Source organism: Chiloscyllium plagiosum, chromosome 10 (assembly GCF_004010195.1).
Source record: "Chiloscyllium plagiosum isolate BGI_BamShark_2017 chromosome 10, ASM401019v2, whole genome shotgun sequence".
NCBI lineage: Eukaryota > Metazoa > Chordata > Chondrichthyes > Orectolobiformes > Hemiscylliidae > Chiloscyllium > Chiloscyllium plagiosum.
The window spans coordinates 88,251,213-88,276,908 of NC_057719.1; the positions used below are offsets into that span (position 1 = coordinate 88,251,213).

Below are 25,696 nucleotides of genomic sequence, written 5' to 3' on the forward strand. Positions count from 1 at the left end.
TCCACCCCAGCTGTTTTTCCTCTGTCAGCCTTGCTGTTTTCACTTATCTTAAAGTTGATCACTTGCTTCTGACAGTGTGCTTGGTATTGAATACTTTACACCTAACAACTATAAATTTGTTTGGAAATTGAATCCTACTCCTGTCCTAGATGCTAGAAACAGGGTACTACTTGTAGCTTAGAAGAGATGAGGCGGATCAAGGCCGTGAAAAAATTTGCAAATTAAGTGAGAATTTTGAAAATGATGTGGTTTGACCAGGAGCAGGTTTGGGTTAGTGAGCATGGGGTGGGTAGGTGAATGTTATTTGGTGCGAGTTTGACAGCAGAGCTTTGGCTGACCTCTAGTTTGTAAAGACAAAGTGGGAGACTAGCCAGGAGTCCATTGGCATTTCAAGTTTAAAGGTTAACAATGTGTCGTTGAGGGTTGCAGACAGCCAAGACAGTGGCGGAGTGGAACATGGTTAGAACAGGTTGGCTCCCAGAGATGAGAGTAGCTGTTGTAGATCAAGATAGAAAGAAATCAAGGTTGCAGATACGGCCATAGCCGATTGCTAGGAAAGGAGTGGTGTTAGTGGTTAGAAATATAGTTTTGCCAATATTTAGGAGGAAATTTCTGCTTATCAGATAAGTAGTTTGATGATTTTGCAATAGTAATGATGGTGACGTGGAAAAACTGATGTTCCTTTTTGAATGATATTTCTGAGATGGAAGTGTAGAGCTGAGGGAAGGTTCTTGGGGAAACCATTGATAACAGGGTGGGATTGGTAAGAGGAGTCATCCTCCTACAATTGGAGGAAAATGGAAACAGATATTTACTGTATTTCCCAGCAGTGGAGAGATATTGGAGGCATGTAGTGTGTTCAGTGAGGTGAAAGGGTCAAGGTGCATGTGAGGGGGGGATAGTTTACCTTGTCGGAGTCACATGGGGTCATTTGTGACTTCTGATCCGTTCAGCCCCACAACAGGGTTGAAAACTGGAGGGACTGGATCATGGATTCCAGGAAAAAGAGATTCGATTCCGTACAATGTGGAAACAGGCCCTTCGGCCCAACCGGTCCACACCGACCCTCCCAAAAAGTAACCCACCCAGACCCATTTCCCTCTGACTGATGCACCTAACACTACGGGCAATTTAGCACGGCTAGTTCACCTGACCTGCACATCTTTGGACTGTGGGAGGAAACTAGAGCACCCGGAGGAAACCCACGTGGAGAAGCGCAAACTCCACACAGACTGTTGCCCAAGGCTGGAATTGAACCTGGGACCCTGGTGCTGTGAAGCAGCAGTGCTAGCCACTGTGCTGCCCCATGCTGTCCCTGTTCTGTGTGTGTTTGATGTGGACAGTATCAAGAGAGCATTACTTTCCACTTACTTTTAGAGACAGATTTGAAAAGAAAGGGGAGGTTGGAGAGTTGGGGTTGCAGAGGAATAGGGAGATCAAAAGATTCCTTTTTGTGTTGAAGGCAAATTGGAAGGGGAAAGATAAGTAGCTGAAAAGCGAGGACTTAACAATAACAGATAGGAGAAAGTGAGGACACACATGCTGGAGATCAGAGACAAGAAGTGTGCTTGGAAAACCACAGCTGATCAAGCAGCATTTGAGGAGTAGGAGAGTCAACATTTCAAGAATAAGCTCTTCATGAGGAATGTCATAAAACATTAACTCCCCTGCTCCTCGGAGGCTGCCTGACCGGCTGTGCTTTTCCAGTGCCACACTTTTTGACAATATTGCTTGGGAGCTAAGAAAGACCCCATGGCAAGAGTGAAGGAATTAGAGAACTATCGAAAAATGTAAAATGGAGCAGAATTAACTCTGTGGGCTATTGAGAGAGAGACCCAGCTGATCAGATGGTGTTAATCTCGATGACAATGATATCTGACACTTGCTGATGTTGATGCTACCCCCAGAGAGAGGAGTTTAAATTGATTACTTGAGGCAGAGGCAAGGGCAGAAGTTAACAAAACAGCCATTGCTTTTGTTCTCACTCCCCATTCTTTGTCCCTTTTTCTTATCACATGTACTCTGATGGTAGTATATCTAACTTTGTCCACAACCATGGAATTGGGACAGTTGCTGAGGAGCTTCATTCTGGATGCAGTTCTGTGTTGTACCTGCCCAGAGAGTGTTTTGATGGAGATGGTGTAGAGGAACTTTTAGTTTCAGTTTCAAAGAATAGAGAGAGCTTTACTTTTTTTTAGTCTTTACACTGTGTCTAGCCTGTCCTTTGTGTGTTTGATGTGGACAGTATCAAGAGAGCATTACTTTCCACTTACTTTTAGTTTAAGAGATGAGGGATTTTTACTCTGCATAAGGGACAACCTTTTCATGTAGAGGGTGGTGTGTGTATGGAATGAGCTGCCGGAGGAAGTGGTGGAGGCTGGTACAATTCCAATATTTAAAAGGCATCTGGATAGGTATATGAACAGGACAGGTTTAGAGGGATATGGGTCAAGTGCTGGCAAATGGGACTAGATTAGATTAGATTAGGATATCTGGTCAGCATGGATAAGTTGGACTGAAGGGTTTGTTTCCGTGCTGTACATCTGTCTCATCTAACAATGTGCTGTCACTGTCCCAGGAGTGTTTGGGACAGTGCTTGGAGCTTTATTTGGTTTTCTTGTAGTTTAAAAGAGTGGTGAGGGAGGGGATTGTAACTTTCAATTTAACAAAGTAAAGATTAGATTACTTACAGTGTGAAAACAGACCCTTCAGCCCATACCGACCTGCTGAAGCGCAACCCATTCCCCTACATTTACCTCTTCACTTAACACTACGGGCATTTTAGCATGGCCAATTCACCTAACCTGCACATTTTTGGACTGTGGGAGGAAACCGGAGCACCCGGAGGAAACCCATGCAGATACTGGGAGAATGTGCAAACTCCACACAGTCAGTCGCCTGAGGCGGGAATTGAACCCGGGTCTCTGGCGCTGTGAGGCAGCAGTGCTAACCACTGTGCCACCGTGCCGCCCAAAAGAGAGCTTTACTCAGTGTATTTAATTCCTCACATGCTGTCCCTGTCCTGGGAACATTTTGATGGGGATGGTATCGAGGGGACTTGCTCTTTTAAACCAAAAGTAAATGCAAAGTAGAGGTAGATCTGCAGTCAGTGTACAAGAGTAGAGAGGGCTTTACTCTGTATCTAGCCCCCATGCTGTCCAATCCTGCGTGTTTCTGAATTGGAGAGTGCTTGTTGAGTTTCTGTTTGAGCACAAAATTTAATTAAATATCCAATAGTGGGAAACAGCAGGTTCTAAAAACTTAAAATGATCCATAATGAATGGGAGATGGCAGGTGTAATGGGAAACCAGATGTGTAGCGTGTATTGCTTGGTGTTAAATCCTCTCTAAATTCAGGTAAATGTCACTATGTTTGTCAGTGTTTAATTTTCATGATTCCCAGTCTGTCCTGAGTGGGGTTTGAATGAAAGTTGTTTTATTCATTGTGGGATGTGGCGTTGCGAGGTGTACCAGCATTTATTGCCCTTGGGAAGGTGATGGTGAGCTACTGGTTTGAACCAGTGTAGACTACCTTTTGTGGGTTGGCCCACAATGCCACTAGGGAATGTCAGGCAATTAAGTGCTTTGAAATGTTTTACAAGATAAGTAGTGCTGTACGAAAGCACGTTGTTGTTGTTTGACTGGACATAATTCTGGTTTGACTGTAATGCTCCCTGCAGTTGAACAGCTGCCTGCAGTCCCTGCTTAGGAATTCAGTAAAAGAGTTGCAACTTGGCTTGGGTGCAGATTTTGCCTCCCTGTGGCAATCATAAGCTGCCTGTAGGTATAGAGGTATCAGGAATAAATGTTAAATGGAAGTCTTACTTGCATATGACCTGTATAGACCATGGTTAACAGTTGGAGCACTGCGTGCTGCTTTGATTATATCATCATATAAATTTGCTAACCAGGTTAGGGATTTCTTTGCACAAGGGAAGGTTGAGGCAGCATGATGTGCCTGGTCTTTAAATTTATGGAAGTGTTTCATAGGGTTGATGCAGGGAAAACGTTTCCACTGGTGATGAGAGTCCAGAATTAAAAAGCACAATTATAAGCAGATCGCCAGTAAATCCAATGAGGAATGATTAGAATGGAGAGTTCGTGACTATGTGGAATATTTGGGACAAATGGCATAGATGCACTTGAGGGAAAGCTTTTTATAAAAACAGGATGTTTGCTCGTTACAACAGTGACTACACTTGGAAAGTACTTTATTAACTGTAAGGCAAGTTGGAACTTCCTAAAGGTTGTGCAAACAAAAAAAAAATCACTTTCTTTCATTTGAAGAAACCAATGAATTTGAGTTGAAAAGTGTGGTGCTGGAAAAGCACAGCAAATCATGCAGCATTGAAAGAGCAGGAGAATTGTTCCGGGCAGGGTGGGCGGCACGGTGGCACAGTGGTTAGCACTGCTGCCTCGCAGCGCCAGAGACCCGGGTTCAATTCCCGCCTCAGGCGACTGACTGTGTGGAGTTTGCACATTCTCCCCGTGTCTGCGTGGGTTTCCTCCGGGTGCTCCGGTTTCCTCCCACAGTCCAAAGATGTGCAGGTCAGGTGAATTGGCCATGTTAAATTGTCCGTAGTGTTAGGTAAGGGGTAAATGTAGGGGTATGGGTGGGTTGCGCTTCGGCGGGTCGGTGTGGACATGTTGGGCCGAAGGGCCTGTTTCCACACTGTAAAGTAATCTAATCTAAAAAAAAGCCTTCATCAGGAATTTTTGATGCCCCACTCACTCCTCTTCAGAGTCATGCAGCATGGAAATGGACTCTTCGGTCCAACTAGTCCACAGCGACCACAGTCCCACCTGTCTGTGCTTGACCTCTATCTCTCCAAATGTTTCTCATTCATGTACTTCTCAAAATATCTTTTTAAATGTTGTTACTGTACCTGCATCCACCACTTCCTCTAAGTTCATTGCACACACAAGCCACTCTGTTTTTTTTTAAAAAAAAAGCCCTTTGTATTTTTAAAATCTTTAAGACCTCCCTCACTCCTGTTTGTAAAGATTTGAGGAAGATGAAATAGATGTGTCTTGCTGTTAATGAGATGCAGAGTAATAGAAGCAGGCTTATGTCACTGCTGTCAGTATGTGATACTGTGGTGGTTGAGGTAGTTGGCTGTCCCCATTTCACTTTGTCAATACTGTGTCTAGGGCTCCTCTAATGATCAGTATTAATTAATGAGTCTAAACAAGAGGCACTTTCTTTGTTAACAAGGTGGTATATTTCATAACAGTAATAACTACAGTTAACATTACTGGTCGGGCGTAAACCGGAAGACACTCTGGAACTTTACAGAACATATTTGTTCTCTTTGGACACTCGTGCAGAACTCCACTGTCGGCGCCAAAGATTGTATTACATCGTTAGACTGGGTGGAGTCATTGCAGTACCAACATTAACATTTTCAAAACTATTACCTTGTGCAACACATACAGTAGATTAGATTAGATTCCCTATAGTATTACATACACTGGTACGCAGTAGAACAGAAAAACAGATGCACTGCAGAAATCCACCAAAGGTCCTCAGACAGCACCTTCCAAACTCACGACCACGTCCATCTGGAAGGGTTACACCTAAGACATTGACTTCTGCACCTCCTGATGCTGTCTGGCTTGTTGTGGTCTTTTAGCCTCTTGTCCATCTACCAGTTTCTTCCCCCAGTCCAAAGATGTGCAGGTTAGGTGGATTGGCATGATAAATGTGGGGTTACAGGGATAAAATAGGGGGCTAGGTTTGAGTGAAATGCTCTTTGGAGGGCCAGTGTATACTTGATGGGCTGATGGGCTCTTTCTGCACTGTAGGGTTTCTATGAACACCCAATTGACCCTTAATTGATATCAATCACCCATTCCTCTTTCCATTTCAGATGATAACTGTAGATACTTTGTCACGGTGTAACTACTCTTGTGGTAGTGTCCCAGCCTCTGGATCAGGATACCCAGATTCAAGACCCACCTGCTCCGAAGATGTGTATTAACCATATCTGAACTAGCTGGTGAGAAAGCATTTCTATGCAACTGCTCTAGCTCCCTTGCTGAACCTGCTGCCACACCCAGGCCTCAAGGCAAATTGGCCATTGGGGTTGTTTGATTTGTCCCCGTGTGGTACTATCAGTTTCACAGGGTACTCATCACTGCTGCAATTTTCTGTTCTACTGCATACCAGTGTATGTAATACTATAGGGAATCTAATCTAATCTACTGTATGTGTTGCACAAGGTAATAGTTTTGAAAATGTTAATGCTGGTACTGCAATTACTCCACCTAATCTTTCTCATTTCCAGGGTTACTGTGCGGTACAAAGAACAATTTGCAGCACTGCCTGTTAGGTAGACTGCTGGAGGAAATAGTTGGAGCAGTGGTCATTTCCTTATTAACACAAGAACCACTGACAGGAAGCTTAGTTTTGTTCATATCTCTTTCACTGGAGGGTGCAGTTACTACATACTGAGAGGGAACTGCTTCACATGCTGTGGAAACCACATATAAGGTCTAATTTTACACAGTGCTAATAATGTCCATCTCTCAATACTATTACATTGTATCTTTTGAGGCAATAGGTTTCCAAAATAAGCCCCAGAACTTACTGAGCAGTGGGCAAAACAGGACTGAGTAAGTTGGCTTCAGAACTAAAGGAATTCTGAGTTTCATTGAAGGGATGACTGACCCTTTGACAAAAACAATCGGAATGGACGTGCATTCAGATCGTATTTTATGATCTTAGGATGTGTTAGTGTTTTATAGCACAAGAAGTGATTACAGGACCCAAAGGAATTATTATGATATCTCCAATGGACGTGCACAGAGCTGGTACGGAGCTCCCATGTTCATATGCAACATTCACACAGTCCAGGAGCAAAGAGCACTACTTTCCCTGAGCCTCAGCAGGGCTGACATCTGTTTTTGTTTCACAAGTCTCTCTCTACCCCATTAGGTTTGGACCGGTCAAAATGGCAGACACGTCTACTGAGGACATACAGATCCAAGCAAACCAGGTGACAGATGAGGTGAGTCTCTGCTGTGAGTTGGGTTTTTAGTTGAAAGCAGGCTGTGGAAGAGTCAGATGGGCCGGTTTGCATCCTTATAAAAAGTGGGTTTTTATTAAACACTGACACGACACACACATGGAGGAGGGGGGACATGGAACACAATTCTCCTGGGTTGGATCTCAACTCCCTGCAGTAGATGGCTAATGGTAGCCAATTAATCTTTCAGACCATTTCCATCATCACAATTCTATCTATCTAGCAAACAATGCGTGCCCATCAGAATCCTGTAACCCTTTCCCAACAGAGGGACACTTTGCTTCTTGGACTAGTTAACCAACATTGACCTCAGCTTTTCACCCCAAACACCTTGCTGCCCATTCCAACTGTTAGTTGGCTTTCAGGCCTGTTCTACAGGATGTTTCTAGTGTCCTTGATTTGATGAGGGCTGCTTTGGCTTTACTTTCCAGCAATTTATTTGATTTCCAAAGGGGCCTAACTGTCAGTCATTTCAAGGCAGATTCGGGGCAGTAAAGCTACAGGGGTATAAACTATCATGGCTGTCGGTTTGTGAGCATAATGTCTTGGACTTGACAATTTTTGTTCCTCTCTTCACAGTCCCTGGAGAGTACCCGGAGGATGCTGCAGCTGGCAGAGGAGGTAAAGCTGAACTGTGTCTTCTATTGGCCTTATAGTGCTGACTGCAGGGCACTGGGGCACATTGGGTTGATAGCGCAAAGGTGGTGGGGCTTGCTATTGGGGATCATGGAACAGGGTGACAGGATCTGTCAGTGTCACACTGGAAGGTAACAGGTTTGGATATATGACGGTCATGCCACAGGGTGATTGTCTGTCTGAAGCAGGCATTGTTCAGGTTTAATAATACAGTAGGTGTACACGATATACATTGTGTAGTAGTTGTTACTAATGCAAAAGCAAATACACATTATTGCAGCCTTCATTCTACCTTTGGGTAGAACTGGGGTTTTGGGAAGAGTTGGGAAGAGTTGGCAAGGCTGTGTTTGCCAATATATCAGTATTACTGTATTTGTGTTTAGACTCACACCTTACTCTTGATACTAGACTTACTTCTGCTGAGGTTTGAACAGTCTGATCATCAGGTCTGCACAATTCTCTGAAACACTTTTCTGAAAATACAGCACTGAGAGTGGTCATCCACAGCCTCAAGTGCTATTTTTATCTCCCCCCAACCCTGCGTTTCGTTTGCAAGTCACTAATATAAATCAAAAATACCACTGATCCCTGGGGACTCCATTGTGCATTTCCTTCCAGTCTGATCAACCAAACAACAGTAGTAAACAGTTAGTTCTGTTCTTTTAATCACTATTCATGCTGCCACGATCACTTTAATCCCATGGGTCTTACTGGTTAAGTATTGGAGACTGGGAACAGCAGAAAGGATTAGTGCACGAGCATGTTGCAGTTGAAGACCTAGCGTAGTGTCTCATGGTGTAGTCCCACCCTCAACCAACCATGTGTTCTTCTGAGGTTGTCTTGACGTGATCTCAATCAGAATTCCTATTAAAAATATTTATTGGGGATTTCGAGCAAAAGCTGCAAGTGGATTTAGTAAATCCTTGGGTTTCTGAATTCCATGGAACTTTGGGCATGGATGGTGGGAGACGTAGCCAGGCTGCCTCTGCCCTGTCTCATTCAGTTCTGGCATAGTACATTTAATTGATGGATGTGATTGGGCTGTGCACAATGCAGTTTGTTAGATCCCTAGATACAGTGCTGACACTTCTTTTTGTTTCAGAGTAGGGATGCTGGTGGCAAGACTATGATCATGCTGGATGAGCAGGGAGGTAAGTATGTAGTGCTGCCTGATCATAGGGAGCTGGGGCTGGTCTGGATAGGCAGGTTGGCCTGGCATTGTTATTCCACAGCCCCCTGGTCTGGTTAATGTGTCCCTGTATTTGTTGGGAAGGGTGGAACAGGGATGTTAATGTAGTCTTGCTGTGACTTCCTTTACAGCACTTAGGCTGGTTAGGGCAGACTGTGGTGCAAGTAGGATCTTTGCCAATGGTTCTGTATTCAGGTATTTGGTCACCCACTCAACTACTGGGCAGTCCAGTGGAGAGAAACTTACAATCTCACCCTTTCCTCAACGTGAACATTGAAGTGAAGTTATCGCCAGCAGCAACCCCTAGATCTCTGGACTGTGTGAATGAGGGAAAGGTAAACAAGAATGATATTAAAACGAGGCAGTTTAGCTCATTGTGTGCACACAGGCTGAGAAACAAACCACTCAACATAATTCCACTTTCCAGCATTTGGTTTGTAGCTTTTCAGGTTCCAGCACTTAAGATGCAGGTCCAGGTGCCTGTTAAATGAGTTAAGGGTTTCTGCCTTTACTGTCTCTGCAGGCAGTGAGTTCCAGACCCTTTCCTTTGTCTGGGCAAAAATATTTCCTCATCACCCCTGTACACTTACTACAAATCACTTTTCCCCTCACTCCTGACCTTTCTGCGAAGGTAAGTCCCGTTAACTGCAGTTAGGCCCCTCATAGTTTTGTCCATCTGAATCAAATCTCCCTCCTCTTGTCCTAGGCAGATCAACAGCCGAGGGAGAAGGGATTAGTTGTTACTTACCATGTCACATGTGTCCACATGATGATTCCCATGTGGAGTGAACCTGATCTCTGCCACGGGTTCTCAAACTTGGAAGCAGACTTTGCCTGCTTGACAGGGCTGCTTGGTATTTCTGCACAGGTGAAGCATTTGTGTGTGTGGATGAAGTCACCAGGAGGAAGGAAACTCTGGACTGTTCCAGCAGAGGTTTCTTCATTGCACATGGGGTCATTCTGAAGCTTCAGGGGGTTAGCTTGGAGTGGCTAGGGCAGCTGGGAGGACTGCAGAGAGCCCACAGAACAGCTGATGTTGCGACCATGTGCTGTTTTTGTTTAGAACAACTGAGGCGCATCGATGAAGGGCTGGACCAGATCAACCAGGATATGAAGGAGGCGGAGAAAAACCTGACTGACCTCACCAAGTGCTGTGGCCTGTGTGTGTGTCCTTGCAGTAGGTAGGTATTGCTGGGATTGGTCAGAGAATGGCTTCCAGCTGACCACCAGTTCCCAACCAAAACTAAGCACTTGTATCATGTTTTTTACGGCCTTGGGACATTACAAAGTTGTAGACTTATCAGAATATAGGAAATGTAACCAGTTAGTGCATAGCCAGCTCCCACAAATAGAGATAATAATTGGAACATCTGTTTTACTGATGTTGGTTGAGCAATAGTGGCTAGACTGAAGTCGCCTCCTCTTCCTCAATATAATCATATGCATTGGCTCAAGAGGGTCTCAATTGAATATCTCTGGCAGTGCAGCACTCTCGTACCATGTTGGAAGTTAGCCTAGGTTATATGCTCAGGTCTCTGGAATGGGATTCTTAATCCTCTGACTCAGATAATATCTAAGCAGTGGCTGGCAGTATGTCATGTATTTAAAGAATGCAGAGACTTCAGTCCAGAAAGTAGACGAGCAGAAGGCTGGAAGAGCACAGCAAGCCAAGTAGCATCAGGAGGTGGAGAAGTCAATGTTCTGGATTTCTCAGACTTCTCCACCTCCTGATGCTACCTGGCTTGCTATGCTCTCCCAGCCTCCTGCTTGTCTACTTTTGGATTCCAGCATCTGCATTTTTTTTTTCTCCAGTCACTGTCATAAAGTCATAGAATTATAGTTACGTTTCTGATGTTAAAGTGAAGAGACAGAAATTGACTTAAGAATTTTTGAGGGCTGTGGCTGTTTCACACAGGTACCAATTTTGGGACAATGTAAAGGGAACTTTACTTTGTATTCAAAATGTTCAGTAGCTGCCAGCGTAGCTGGTTCTGTTGTTGGTTGTCAGTTCTTCCCTTAGTCTCAGTCATTGTCACAGTACACATTGGTGCTGGGAGCTGCCAGTAGATTTGCCTCAAGCTGAACATGTATGTAAATCTTGTGCAAATGTGAGCTGTACAGAATTTTACCTTAAAACCACATGATCTCATCAACATTGTCTTTGGAAGAGCAGCTGTAATTAACATGAACATTTGGCATGACGTCTGTTTGAGTACTTAGGCCTGCTATATGACAAACTAACTCCTTTCTTAATTCGGCTAACTAAAACAATCAATTCTAATGATCACAATAAGTTCAACACTTCTGCTACACTATCCATTAACTGGTTAATCAATCAAACTTTGTCTGGTAGGATCCTAATTCCAATGAGCAGCTCGGGAGGAGTGGTCCAGGCTGTTTTCTGTAATGCTGGGCTCCTCAGTGACACTGCTCTACCTAAATGACTGATCTTTTGAGTTCATTTTCTTGCTCTTTCTCTCTCTCTCTTTCTCGTGCCTCTCTTTCTCTCTCTCTCATTTGCCCCCTACCCCGAAACCCTATATCTCCCTCCCTATGCTTCATTCATTGAAGATTAACCTTAATATAAACCTGAGTGGAAAATGGGAGCCAATCAGTGATGTACATCGTGGAATCTGGCATGGAGAAAATCAGCCGTTTTGGGGACCGTGTCCACGTTTGAGTAGGTGCTACATTTAACCGCATGCTGCATGAGCCTGTTGTGTGTCTGTGTAATTGTGGAAGTCTTGCAATTCTGTGCCATTAGAGTAAATAACTTGCATTGTCTGTCTCAACCTCAATGTCACCAAGTGTTTCATTTTCAATAAATAACTTTTGTAGTGCAGTCACTGTTGGAGGCCAAATGTTCACAGTAAAACGCTTCCCAAATGCAACGTGATAATGACCAAATGGTCAGTTCTTCGTGCTGTTAATTGAGGGATAAGTACTGGCCCCAGAACAAGGAAAGATTCCCCTGCTCAGTTTTGAAATAGTGTCAAAAGATGTGTGAAAGAAGGAGAATTGAAAACTGTCACAACTGCTGAAGTTGGCAGTGCTGGAAAATTGAAGTAGAAATTGCTGGAAAAGCTCAACAGGTCTGGCAGCAGCTGTGGAGAGAAAATAGAGTTAATGTTTCAGGTAGAATGACCGTTCCTCAGAACATCCCGTAATCATTGCACAAATACTATTGCCTTTTCTTCTAGTCAATAATTGTGGCAACGACCTCTCATTTGAAAGACCTGCAATGGTGCAGAAAACCCTTTATTACTGTACTGATGCATCAGCCTGCATTATAGACTCAAATCAAAATGTGTAAGGAAAAAGATGGAGGGAATTAATATGAGAAATATTGGAAACACGAATCAAACGTGGAAACAGACAAGGAATTGGGAATGAGCAGTGTGTTGAATAGTCAAAAACAACATGAAGACATTCTTTGTGTAAATGGGTAATTGAAGAAAATATCAGAAAAAATAGTTAACACACTAAGAGATTTAGACTAAGGACAGGAACAGCAGTCATAATCCTTGCAGACTTCTCCAGTAGATGTGATGGCTTTCACATCTCCTTCAATGTAAGCACCAGACTGATTCAATACTATCAAAATCCAAAATGGACTAAATACGACTAAGGCAGATGAGAGACAAAGTCCATGACATGTCAAAGGTTGAGAGGTGAACTTTAGTTTGTTGCTCGTTCCCATGATAACCCTGCACTCATTGGCCTTTACTCTTCCACATCATTGGACAAAATATCAAACCAGCCCCAACGCTGACTAACCCATCCCCGTCCCCGACCTCCAGAAATATTTTTATTTACACCAAACCTCACCCTACAATCTTTGCTCATCCTAGATCGTTTCCCAGTTGCATACCCCTGATGCATCTCTCTGCACATCACCAGATCTCCAATTCGTATTTGATGTCTTCTAAACAACTCTCTAATCTGTGAACAATCAGCACAATCTCCCCTAATTTGTTAACCAGCCATCTCTAAATAGTCTGGATTGTCCCACGATTCATTGTATAAACCTGCTTGCCAGGTTTGGAATGAAGTCCAGATTGCAGTGCAGACTATTGCAGGAGAGCAAATGAAGAGATTCAAGTCAGCATTGAAGAGAAGTCTTTTACACACTGCAGTTCACAACCCCAGTGTCCCAAAGGGCTTTCTAGCCAATAAAATACACACTTACATCCTTCCACCTCTTTTTGTGCCCCCACTCCAATTGGACAATTACAGAGACCAAACCCCTCTCCAACACAGAATGAATCCTTCAAAATTAATTGTTACATTTCTGTCTGTCTCTCTCAGGGTGAAGAACTTCGAGATGGGGGATGCTTACAAGAAAGCCTGGGGTAGTGATGCTGATGGGAACACAGGCAAAGTTGTCTCCAATCAGCCAGGCAACATGCAGAATCACCATGAGATGGCCAGGAGGGGCGGTGAAGGAGAAGGCTACATTGCCAGGTAGAAGGGATCGGGCTGCATCATTGTCCAGATTCAGGGCATAGGCGGCTGGCTGCGCGTGTCACTTGTCACGTTGGGATCAGCAAATGTCCTTTCACCACTAATCCCCAGCCACTGAACAGCTTGATTTGTAAGGGGCAGCATGACCTTTCCATCCCTGATCCTAAAGGAGAACAGGTGTGTCCTCTCCATCTTTCACTCTCTTTGAATGACCTTTGCACCCATCCAAAGTGGAGAATCCACCTAATTCCTAATGATTCTCCCACATAGCCCCTGTTTACTCGAGACTCACTGGTGCTTTTGCTTCAATAACAAAGAGCAGAAGATGTTAGAGAAGCATTCACCACACCAAATTTCACTTTGAAATAACCTGACAATTTTGGGTCTGTTTTAGGATAACCAATGACTCTCGAGAGGATGAAATGGAAGAAAATCTGCAGCAAGTGGGCAGTATCATTGGAAATCTGAAAAACATGGCAATTGACATGGGCAACGAAATAGATGCCCAGAACAAAAAGATTGACTCCATTTCTGGAAAGGTACTTGCTGTGTTTTCAACCTCCTTCTCTCAACTGCTGAGGCTTCTGAAATTACATTACATTACATTACATTACAGCGTGGAAACAGGCCCTTCGGCCCAACAAGTCCACACCGACCCGCTGAAGCGCAACTCACCCATACCCCTACATTTACCCCTTACCTAACACTATGGGCAATTTAGCATGGCCAATTCACCTGACCTGCACATCTTTGGACTGTGGGAGGAAACCGGAGCACCCGGAGGAAACCCACGCAGATACGGGGAGAACGTGCAAACTCCACACAGTCGGTCGCCTAAGGTGGGAATTGAACCCGGGTCTCAGGTGCTGTGAGGTAGCAGTGCTAACCACTGTGCCATCGTGCCGCCCACAAATGTAATCTAATGTAATGTAATGTAATCTCTTGTTACAGAGGCAGCATTGTTTTAACGTTTTGGGTGAATAGCTTGAGTTTTTAAATACAGCTAATGCCTGCTCACGGGGCTTCATGTGTTTGAAGAATTTGGACACCAATCTAAAAGTGCAAGTCATTAAGATAACAGCGGATTACATAATGTGTTTAAATGTGGCATGGCCCCTCCTAGCTTAGATTGGATTAAGATTCATATCATTACAAAGGGCTAGAACTTGCATGCTGTATTATACTCTGGTTAGACTGTATCACAAGTCCAAAGAAAACAAAGAAAATTTACAGCCCAGGAACAGGCCCTTTGGCTTCCAAGCCTGAGCTGATCCAAATCTACTGTCTAAACCTGTCGTCCATTCCTAAGCATCTGTATCCCTCTGCTCCCCACCTACTCGTGCATCTATCCAGACGCATCTTAAATGAATCTACCGTGCCTGCCTCTACCACCTCTGCTAGTAACGCGTTCCAGACACCCACCACCCTCTCCGTAAAGTACTTGCTGCGTGTATCCCCCTTAAACTTTCCACCTCTCACCTTGAAAGTGTGATTTTATTATTGGATCCTTCACCCTGGGAAAAAGCTTATCCATATCTACCCTGTCTATACCCTTCGTGATTTTGTAAACCTCAATCAGGTTCCCCCTCATCTCCTTTTTTCTAATGAAAACAAACCTAACCTACTCAACCTCTCTTCATAGCTAGCACTTTCAATACCAGGCAACATCCTCATAAACCTTCTCTGCACCCTCTCCAAAGCGTCCACACCCTTTTGGTAGTCTAGTGACCAGAACTGTACATGATATTCTAAATGCGGCTGAACCAATGTCTTGTACAATTTTAACATGACCTGCCAGCTCTTATGCTCAATACCCTGTCCGATGAAGGCAAGCATACCATGGTTCAGTTGTGGGTATGACGCCTTAGGAAGGATATACTGCCTTGGGGAATGCAGTGCACCAGAGTAGGACAATAGGGGTTAAAATTGTGAATTGTTGATTGTTTATCCAATTATATCGAAGGTGATGAAAGCATGTTTTCTGGTGAGAAACCAAACCAAGAGGCATTAAAATTAGAGCTTGGCCCTTCATAAGGGTGATTTCAGAAAGGGTAATGTAAGTCTGGAACATTCAAAAGGCTGTAAATGATGAGGTTCAGTTGAAAATTTCACAGCTGAGATTTATGGATTTTTGTTAGGCAAGGTTATTAGAATCCAGATTGAGGGTAGCTAAATCGAACTGCGTGATGGGACATGTCCTGACTGACTACCGATGTCATCATCTGCCCTGATAGAGTTGGGTTATGGTATGCATTTCAGCCGCAGATTTTTGTTAACTGAACTAAATTGGTTCTGTGTGGGTGGCACAGTGGCTATCGCTGCTGCTTCACAGCATTGGGGACCCGGTTTGATTCCAGCCTCTGGCGACTGTCTGCACAGTCTCCCACAGTCCCAAAGATATGCAGGTTAGGTTAAGTGGCCAAGTTAAATTGCCCATAGTGTTCAGTGATGTGTAGGTTAGGTGCATTAGTTAGGGGAAATGGGTCTGGGTGGGATACTATTCAGAGGGTCAGTGTGGACTTGATTAATTAGGAGTGGGAAGGGAAATATTGTAGGTGCGAGTGCTGACTGTCTGTCTGTGTATTCAACAGGCTGATGCTAACAAAGCTCGGATTGATGAAGCCAACCAGAGAGCAAACAAACTCATCCAGAAGTAACACGGAATTGAACTCCAGACTTAACCTTGAATATACAGCTTCACCAGTCTGTATCCCTTTCTATGGGAGTCACTGCCTTCCTATGCCTTTCTGCATCTTGATTTCTCCAAACAAGTTAAATCTTTTGAATTAGTGTAAGATCTGAATTGGTGCCAAGTGACTCCTGGCGTTTTTCATCAATGTACAGTCTCCAAAGCTGAACTCCGGAGTCGTTCAGCTGACTGATTTCCACCACAGTGGCCTCAAGTTTAAGTGGCTTTTGGCAGCAGTTTAATCATTGTACGTTTCCAGCATCTGCTTGTTTTTTTTTTTGGGTCTATCAATGGAATGACTGTAAAGGTTAAAACTGGGAACTGTGGGCAGTTCAAATAAGCAATATCTGGGAGACTGATCTCTCTCTTCTTGAATTCCACTTTATACTTTCATTCATCCATTCCCCCTTGACTTCAACATCACCAGGTTATCTTAAATTGATGTTTGATCTTTCAGAGAAAAACTGCATTGGCCAAAGTAAGACCAGAGAGGAGCATGCTCTGAAGGGATGAGAATGAGTAGTTTGATTATATATGATCTAGAATGGTGCTGTTCCTACAGTGCAAAGTGTATTTTTAATTTTGCCCCAGAATGTTTTCTGGATGGAAGAAGCATTAAGATATGATGAGTGTGCTGGATCTCTGACCGTGAGAGAATTATGATTTTTGGTGGGGAGTCAAATTTGATTTGAACAACTACTGCTACTTGATAGTGACTGTAGAAATGCTGTTTTCTATCAAACCACCAGGCCCTGGACCTTCCCATCAAACCCTAAACTCTCCTCATGGTTTTGGTCTTCCTATTCACCCTGCTCATAGGTTTTCCTGTCAAAACTCAAAATGCACAGGCCCCACTGACTGCCTGTTAATCTCTGTCTTCTCCCCCAACCCATTCTGGGTCTTGCTGTCAACTGCAAACTGCAGGTTATTTGGCTTTCCTATCAGCTTCAGCCATCTCATCCAGTACCCGGAGCACTGCAGCTGCTGGATTCTAGTTACTGATTTACAACCAACCTGTCTTTAAGCCTCAGTTGAGGGTCTGGACAGGGTACTGATCCGATGATCAATTCTTAAGTGAAATCAGTGACTACGAAGATACCAAAAGGCACTGAATTCAAAGTGGGAAATAATGTGAAATAATCTGTCCATGAGGTAGATGTTTGTATTTGTTCATGTTGCTTGGGCAAAGCTGGCTGTCTCTTTGGGCAAGGGTCACTACACAAAGCCTTTTTTTAAAAATAGAGAATGTCCCTCAGCTTCATGTCATTACTTACTATCAACTACTTGTACAGAAAAGAAAATAAGCAGTGGTCAGACTGCACAGACTATTTCCAGTGCTTTGGGGCTTGCTGTAATATATTGCACACTTAATTTCTCTAATATTGTAACTAATAATGTTTTATAGAAATAATTATTAACTCAAACATAACTGTGCCTGAAAACATCTCGTTTCTTTTTCTAAATAAATCCTTAAGTCATTGATTGAAGTGAAACTGGTGTTATATTGGATTAAGGACCGCTGAACCTATTGATTAGAGCATTGATTTTAAAAAATGTTATTTATGCAGTGAGATGAAGCTTCATTCAACCATTTCTAGATTTTCTTAAGTCTACATAACTTTGGCCTGAAGTAATATTTAGTTCAAAGAGCTCATTTATGGCAGGGAGAGTATTATTGGTGTTACCTTTGTAATTTCTTTGCTCTCTGAATTATCTTTGATGCAGCTAAATTTCTAGCTCTTATTTACCCCTCTCACTACCCTTTTTAAAATGTAACTATGGGTTCTGCGTTTTCCCCATGCTTTAGTTTGTCTTTTAGATAGTCAAGCACGGCAGAGGAAGATTTACCCTCACTCTGCCCCTAACCTGAGTTCCCTTCAAATCTAATGTAAAAAAACTCAAGAAAATACTTGCACATAGAATACTTTATTTTTTTTTATATACAAAGTGCTGTTTGAAATGATGGGTTGGATTGGAGTCTAAATTCCACGACTAGCTGGCTGCACTGTCACCTTGAATTAAATGCTGAGCTTAAGCAGCAGAAGTGCCAGATCTGATCCCAACAGCAGCCTCTATATACCAGCAAGTCACCACTTCAAAGCAGAGGGTGAGCTTGAGGTAACTGAAACCATCCCCATGCATAAACCTAATTTCAGCACCTCTCCCAAATTCAGAAGTTACATACAAAGTGCTGTTGTACAAAGTGCGTCTGTAGTGGATAAATCAGGACTGTCCAGGGCTGTGTGTCCATGTTTACAGCAGCTTGAAGACAGAGTACAATGCATTATACAGATTAAAGACAGTATCGGTTTTACTAACACCAATAACTGGAATGTAGGCAAGGCTGAGGACCATGGCATCATATCATGTACTGCCCCTTTCCACTGTCTCCTTCAATGAATTGGAGTTGCGTCCCCACTATAGTCTATTGCAGGTTACTACTACCACCATCTATGGTTGAGGGAGGAAGCTCAGACCTTCAAGAGAATTTCTTCTTTGTTGCTGTGAAGCGATCCATGTACTGAGGGAAGAAAAACATGACAATGTAGTCCACTCACATTTGTCTATTTCAGTAGCTTAACCCACACCTGAACTCTATCATGTCTACCATCACAATTCTCTAACCCTGCCCCAAAATACATACTCAGAACTGAGCATCTACACCCCACCCCACCCCACCCCCAATCAACCATCAGTCTTCACTCTGTGGAGTCGAGTTTGCATCAATGTTGCAGGATTTAGTCACCCGGGTGCTGGCAGATGGGACTAGATTAGGTTGGGATAGCTGGTTGGTATGGACAATTTGGACCAAGGGATCTTTTTCCGTGCTGTACATCTCTATGACATCAAGAAATTCAAATGAACAGACTATTAGGAATGTCAATTACTACACCCTCCCCTTTCAATCCTCTTCTTTCCATTTAGCTCACATTCCTTTTTAGATTTAGATTGACTGATGTGAAAGGCTTTGGGGAATGAGTAGAATTATACCAGGTACTAAGGAAATGGCTTTCGGCAGGATGGGAGTATGGGCAGATTCCAGAAGTGGTATTAGATTGGATGGTTAATATGAAAAAAAAAAACGCCAGTGAAGACTGGATGAGCCTGTTTCTGTCCTGGTATTTTGTGAATTAGTGCCAAAAGATACAGCATGGGTAAAAACATAGTTTCAACTGTAGTGCTAAAATCTCAGATTTCCACAACCTATTACAGAAATGTCTGGGTTTCCGTTAAGATCCTTTATCAAAGTAGCACATTAAACGAGGCATATGTTGTTGCCCTTAATATACTTCGACCAACCTTATCATAGCCCTCCAGATCTCGCAGGTTCTTAATTTCAAAAAGATTCCCTTCCACGGCCAGCAAGGCAATCTGGGAGTCAGCCAGGATACTGACAGGAATCATAGAGATTTCTAAACAGTTCTCTTCAATCCGTAAAACTTTCAGCCGGGGACATCGGGCGATGTGTGATGAAATCTGAGAGATCTACAAATGTGAAATGGTTACTTAAATTTAAAACCAAATCATTGTGAAGCTAGCAGTTTTTAGAAGACAAATTCAAGAGCACTGGTGCTCTTCAGCAATATATTCTACCTACCTTTCAAAATGAGATTCTGAATCAGCATGTGCACGTAAATAGATAGCAATTTGTCAAAAAAAATTGTACTGATGGATTTGTACAATAAATTGAATTATATTGAAACTTAATGAGTTATCTAATTGATTCATGGGGATCAATGCTGTTTTAACATTATCAACAACACCTCAGTGTACAGTATACTGTTCTGCCCTTCAGGCAAAAGCGAGTACCTGACGAAGGGCTTTTCCCCAAAATGTCGATTTTTCCTGCTCCTCTGATGCTGTGCTTTTCCAGCACCACACACTTGACTCTGTTCTGCCATTCAGTTACATCCTGACCAATGTGTGTGTTAACCTCATTTATCCACCTTGGTTATGAAACCCTTAATTGCACCTGTGTAACAAAAATCTATCAATCTCTGTTTTGAAAGATTCATCCTAACCCTGTCTCCCCACCCTTTTCAACTTTGAGGGGATTGATCTGAACAGACTAGGTTTAATTCTAAAGGTTGCATGCCCTTGTTCTGAGGTAGATTTTCTTTTATAGCTGCACGGTGAAATGAAGCAGTCAGCAAGAATACCTCAATTTGGTTATCCCTACCCCTCATATCTTAAAAGGAATACGTTCCTAAGCTGTGCAGCCTGATCTCAAAATTGAATCCAGTTAGCTCCTTATCATTCTGGTAAAACTGCACTGCAATCTGTCCAATACGCACATTTTGAGATTAGATTAGATTACAGTGTGGAAACAGGCCCTTCAGCCCAACAAGTCCACACCGACCCGCTGAAGCACCCACCCAGACCCATTCCCCTACATTTACCCCTGCACCTAACACTACAGACAATTTAGCACGGCCAATTCACCTAATCTGCACATTTTTGGAGTGTGGGAGGAAACCGGAGCACCTGGAGGAAACCCACGCAGACACGGGGAGAATGTGCAAACTCCACACAGTCAGTCGCCTGAGGTGGGAATTGAACCCGGGTCTCTGGCGCTGTGAGGCAGCAGTGCTAACCACTGTGCCACCGTGCCGCCCATCTCTGGAGCATAAGGCCCGGGTGCAAGTCCCACCTGCTCCAGGGAGTGTCATAACATGTCTGAACAAGTTGATTAAAAATATCTATCCCTCTGAGACACATTATCCAAAAAGGAATGCAGTGCGTCAGCTGAGGTCAAACAAGAGGATAATATAACTTCCACCACTTTGTAATCCAGCCCTTTTGAGTGAAAGGCTAACTTTCTCATTAGGTTTTTTAAATTTTCACCTGTACTTGCCCATTGGCTTCTCATGTACCTTACCTCCCAACCTCTTTCTCACCTCACATGACTACTACAGACAGGACACAGTGTACAACTCTCAATGCACAAAATTCACAACGTAGAGACCACGTCCCTCCCTGGCCCAGTACAATGCTATTGTTTTATTGAGCTGCAGCAGTTGGTAGTGACAGACCTGATTCTGGTTGACATTGAGTTCAATGGCCTGCAGGTGCTCCACTTCATCCGGCAGACGCTGGATTCGGTTCTTGGACAGATCCACCACATCCAGGTGACGGAGGTGGCACAGCTGCAGTGGGAACTCCCGAAGCTGGTTCCCAGATAGATTCAGGGTCTTTAGGGCTGCTAGCTGGCCGAAGCTGGAGGGGAGCTGTCTCAGTGAGTTACTGTTCAGGTGAAGGGCCTCCAGTTTCTTCAGTTTTCCCACATCCTCAGGGAGAACAGCTGATAGACAAGACATCATAGTAACCAAACAAAATTTGTTCAGTGGTGGAACAACTAGTGAGTAATCAAGCTACTGAATCTTTCTGAAATGTTGCAAGAGGGAAAGGGTTCAGATTCCTGGTGCAGTGGGATCCATTGAAAGGCAGGAAAGGTCTGTACTGTAGAAAAAGGGGCTGGTGACATGGTATGTATGAGAGGAGGGTTGAGGCTCTTGGGATTGGAAACACTGGATACAGGAACATAGTTCTGGGACAGAAGTACTTTGTACAGAATGGACTGGTTCCACCTGAACAAGACCAGTTTCCTTACTGACAGACTATCTTAATTGTCATTGGAAACTGTTAGGCTGTGAAAATGGAGCAGAAAGATAAAAAGAATCTGGGTAAAAATGAGAGGGAAAGAAAGGAAAAGTAGAAACAAAATTCAGGAAGAGGAGCAATTCAAAGAAAAATGGAAGTAAGAGTTGTGTTTGTTGATGCACAAAGCAGGGTGAATAAAACTGGTGAGCTAGAGGTACCACCTGCTGTGGGGATGTGGGTGGCGGAGGCTGATATACATGGTATCAATGGAGCCGTATCCAACGTGGGGCTGGACTGGGCTGTGTGCAACTGATCACTGAATTAGCCTTACCCAATTTATTACTGTTGAGATTCAAACTCTTCAAAGTTGTGAAGTGGCCAATGACCGAGGGCAAGGTCTCAATCTTATTCCCTGACAGGTCCATTGTCCTCAGACTCGATGCAAGTCTCTGTAGGTCCACGGGAAACTGAATAGTGAGAAAATATAAACATCAGTTATTTTAAATCAGATCCGCACAGAGGAAGGGGCACAGTTTAATTTGTCACTCACTCCAGGACTAGTAAGCACATTCAGAACAATATGATTTATCAGGACAGGAAATAGGTATTTCACAAGAAAAAAAAAGTATCAAAATACAAATCAAATCAACCATTTAAACAAAGCAATTAATAATGATGTCCATTTAAAAAAAAGTGATTAGCAGCAGATCCAGTAAACACTCCAATCCATTCCCACTGTTCATTCCATACACCATTTACCCTAACCTCACTGGCATTCCATCCTCTTGGTCACGAACAAGCTCCTACCCCACATTCTATTGGATTCAACGCCCCCACCCCCCCCACCTCTGTCCTCCCACTTGCACCAATTGCACCCCTTCCCTCACCCCTCCCATTCCATCCCTACCTCTGGCCGCTCCCCACCTCATTGGCCCACATCCTAATTCACTTACAACTCACTCCCCACTCTCCCCCTCACCATCCGCTCCCACTACCCATTCCAACAACATTCCCTCCACTATCCCTGTACTCTCCATTTCCCTTATTCATCCATAAGTCCCCCTCTCCATCCATTCCTGGTTTCTCCTTCCCTCCGGGAGAAAGTGAGGACTGCAGATACTGGAGTATCAGAGTTGAAAAATGTGGTGCTGGAAAAACACAGCAGGCTAGGCCTTGGATGCTGCCTGGCCAGCTGTGTTTTTCCAGCAACACATTTCTCTTTCCCTCCCTCCATCTACACTCTCTCTCCTCTCGTCCCTATCCTCCGACCATTCCCCCGGCTCTCCCCTTTCCTCCCATTACTCCTCTCCACAATTGCCCATCATACCGCCCACCCCTGTCCATCCCACCAATATCCACTTGCCATTGTCCCACCATCCCTCATCCCCTCTTTCCTCACCTATCCCATCCCCATCCCATCCCCATCCCATCCCACTGCCATCCTTCCCCACCCCCTCAGGCTACCCACTGACATGACTCGATTCAAATCCTATCCACAGCTATTTCATTGTGACATCACAAAGCCAGCATCGCTTTCGCCTACCATCCGCAGACAAACCCTGTAACTCATTCCAATTCCTGCAAATTCTCACCTCATTCAGGCCTTTCCCTGTGAGCTGGAAGACCCCCGTCTTCTGCGCGGTTTCCAGATGAGCTTTTAGGGCACTGTTCCCCATGGCAGAACTGTGTAAATCCCAAATAAAAAAAAAACACTATCTCCCCACTCTCCAATCACATCCACGTTTGCTCCATACAGGTCCCAGGATTCCTCCAGATTATACCTAAAATGAAAGCATTGAAGTTAACAAATAAGGACCTCTGAACCCAACAGGTAACTGCCACCTGTTCTAATTGTTAAAACTATCTTCAGGCACAATCACACATCTCTCTCCAGTGGAAACCAGATGGGTTTTCAACAATAATTGATCACAGTATTACAATCACCAATTGTCAATAAAAATGACAGCTGGTTCACTAAACTCTGCTCTATTTAACTGGTCTGGCATGGTAATTATCTTTGACGCTAGATCCAACAAGTCTATTATCCCTATCATTGATTCAACTGTTGTCAAGTACAATTAGGGAAAGGCAACAAATGCTAGTCTAGCCAGCAATGCTGCTTCCCAAGAACAAATAGAAAGAAAAACTGATGAAGGCAAGTTTTTCTGTACATTTTCTTGCAACTACTTCCCTCTAATTATCTCAGTCTATATTAGAATAATTGAAGTATTCCGATATCACTACGCTAATTCTTGCATGATATTATAAATTGCTGCAAAAACTTTCTTCTCTATGTCCTTGCACTCTATTTGGTGGCTTAAAACATACACTCAAAAGGATAAAGGTTACGCTGACAGCCATAGCTCATTTGGTAGCACTTTTGCCTGTGAATCACATGATTATGGTTTCAAATCCCACTTCAGAAGTTAAGGATTTAAAAAGGGGGAAAATATCAAAGATGAGGCCCTACTGTAGCATTGACGGTGTGTGGTACTGTTGGAGGTGCCCTCTTACAGATGAGATGTTAAGTTGGAAGCTCTTCCCTGTGTTCTGGCAATTCTTCAATCAGCATCACCAAAATAAATTAAAGTCATGATCACATTCCAAAAGAGAAAATACTGAAAAATCTTAGCAGGTCTGGCAGCATCTGTAAGGAGAGAAAAGAGCTGACGTTTCGAGTCTAACTGACCCTTTCTCTTTTGGTTTCAGATTCCAGCATCCGCAGTAATTTGCTTTTATGTCATGATCACATTGTTGTTTGTGGGAGTTTGCTGTAAGCAAATTGGGTGCTACCATTCCTACGTCAGTGACTCTACTTCAAAAATACTTAATTGGCTAGGTCCTTTGTGACATATAGTGACCACCGAAGGTCTGTAGAAAAAAAATCTGACTTTCTTTATTCCTGAAAATTGATGTACCAATGTAGCAATAACGAACTAGATAGGAAAATTGAAGTCCATAGGATTAGAAGGTCCATTACAACATAATACAAAATTGGCAAAGGGACAGAAAACAATAGCAAACTGATTTTCAGATATATAATGTCGGTACCACTGCTCTTTTTGATATTTATTAATGGCCTGGGAATGGGCAGACAGGACACAGTACTATTGAGAAAGTAGCATCAGAGTAGCAATAAACAACGTTAACAACAGCAACAGATGGGAAGTAGGGGGATAGCAAGCAGGAAGTAAAGAACTGATGGAATAGGAGGATATATGGAATTTGGAGCAATGTCTTTAGACAGAAAGAATGAGAAGAGGCAATATATGATAAACAATCAGGCTGCTTGCCTATACATAAAGAACTGGATGATGTTAAAGCTTGGTTGATAAGTGACAATTAGACCAGAAAAAAACAGGATCAGGATGTTCAGTCCCGAGCACCTGTTCATCAATTCAATAGAATCATGAAATGCAACATTCCTAACATCTATTTTCTTGTATTCTCTCCAGAATCCTCAATTCTTCTACTGATAATGAAACTATCAATCTCAGCCTTACATATTCACAAGGACTCTGCTCCACAGCTCTCTGTGGCAAGGATTTCCAAAGACACTCAACCCTCAGAAGAAATTCGTCACCTCAGTCTTAAATTGGTGTCCCTCTATTTTGAAACAATGCCCTCTGGTCCGAAACTCTTCCATGAGGGGGAAATATGCCCTCAGCACTTACCCTGTCAAGCACCTTCAGAATCCTATATGTTTCAATGAGATCATCTCTCATCCTTACAAATTCCAGTGAGTAGGGTCCTAACCTAAGACCATAAGACATAGGAGCGGAAGTAAGGCCATTCGGCCCATCGAGTCCACTCCGCCATTCAATCATGGCTGATGGACATTTCAACTCCACTTACCCGGATTCTTCCCGTAGCCCTTAATTCCTTGTGACATCAAGAATTTATCAATTTCTGCCTTGAAGACATTTAGCATCCCAGCCTCCACTGCACTCTGTGGCAATGAATTCCACAGGCCCACCACTCTCTGGCTGAAGAAATGTCTCCGCATTTCTGTTCTGAATTTACCCCCCCTAATTCTAAGGCTGTGTCCACGGGTCCTAGTCTCCTCGCCTAACGGAAACAATTTCCGAGC

The 25,696-nt window shown here is 43.5% G+C and overlaps 2 protein-coding genes across 2 annotated transcripts in view; one reads left to right on the forward strand and one right to left on the reverse strand.

Annotated features, from left to right (window-relative positions):
• Positions 1-19,708, forward strand: part of LOC122553879 (synaptosomal-associated protein 23-like) — a 31,794-nt gene extending 12,086 nt beyond the window's left edge. The window contains exons 2-8 of the mRNA XM_043698336.1: positions 6,937-7,009; positions 7,607-7,648; positions 8,766-8,814; positions 9,916-10,033; positions 13,161-13,316; positions 13,711-13,855; positions 15,908-19,708. Of these exons, the coding sequence (XP_043554271.1) occupies positions 6,953-7,009; positions 7,607-7,648; positions 8,766-8,814; positions 9,916-10,033; positions 13,161-13,316; positions 13,711-13,855; positions 15,908-15,973 (633 nt within the window). The 5' untranslated portion in view covers positions 6,937-6,952 and the 3' untranslated portion in view covers positions 15,974-19,708. The remainder of the gene's footprint in view (positions 1-6,936; positions 7,010-7,606; positions 7,649-8,765; positions 8,815-9,915; positions 10,034-13,160; positions 13,317-13,710; positions 13,856-15,907) is intronic.
• Positions 17,913-25,696, reverse strand: part of lrrc57 (leucine rich repeat containing 57) — an 11,672-nt gene continuing 3,888 nt past the window's right edge. The window contains exons 2-6 of the mRNA XM_043698334.1: positions 23,199-23,387; positions 21,938-22,073; positions 21,039-21,307; positions 19,306-19,491; positions 17,913-18,526 (exon numbers count right to left, since the gene is read on the reverse strand). Coding sequence (XP_043554269.1) covers positions 18,485-18,526; positions 19,306-19,491; positions 21,039-21,307; positions 21,938-22,073; positions 23,199-23,282 — 717 coding nt within the window. The 5' untranslated portion in view covers positions 23,283-23,387 and the 3' untranslated portion in view covers positions 17,913-18,484. The remainder of the gene's footprint in view (positions 18,527-19,305; positions 19,492-21,038; positions 21,308-21,937; positions 22,074-23,198; positions 23,388-25,696) is intronic.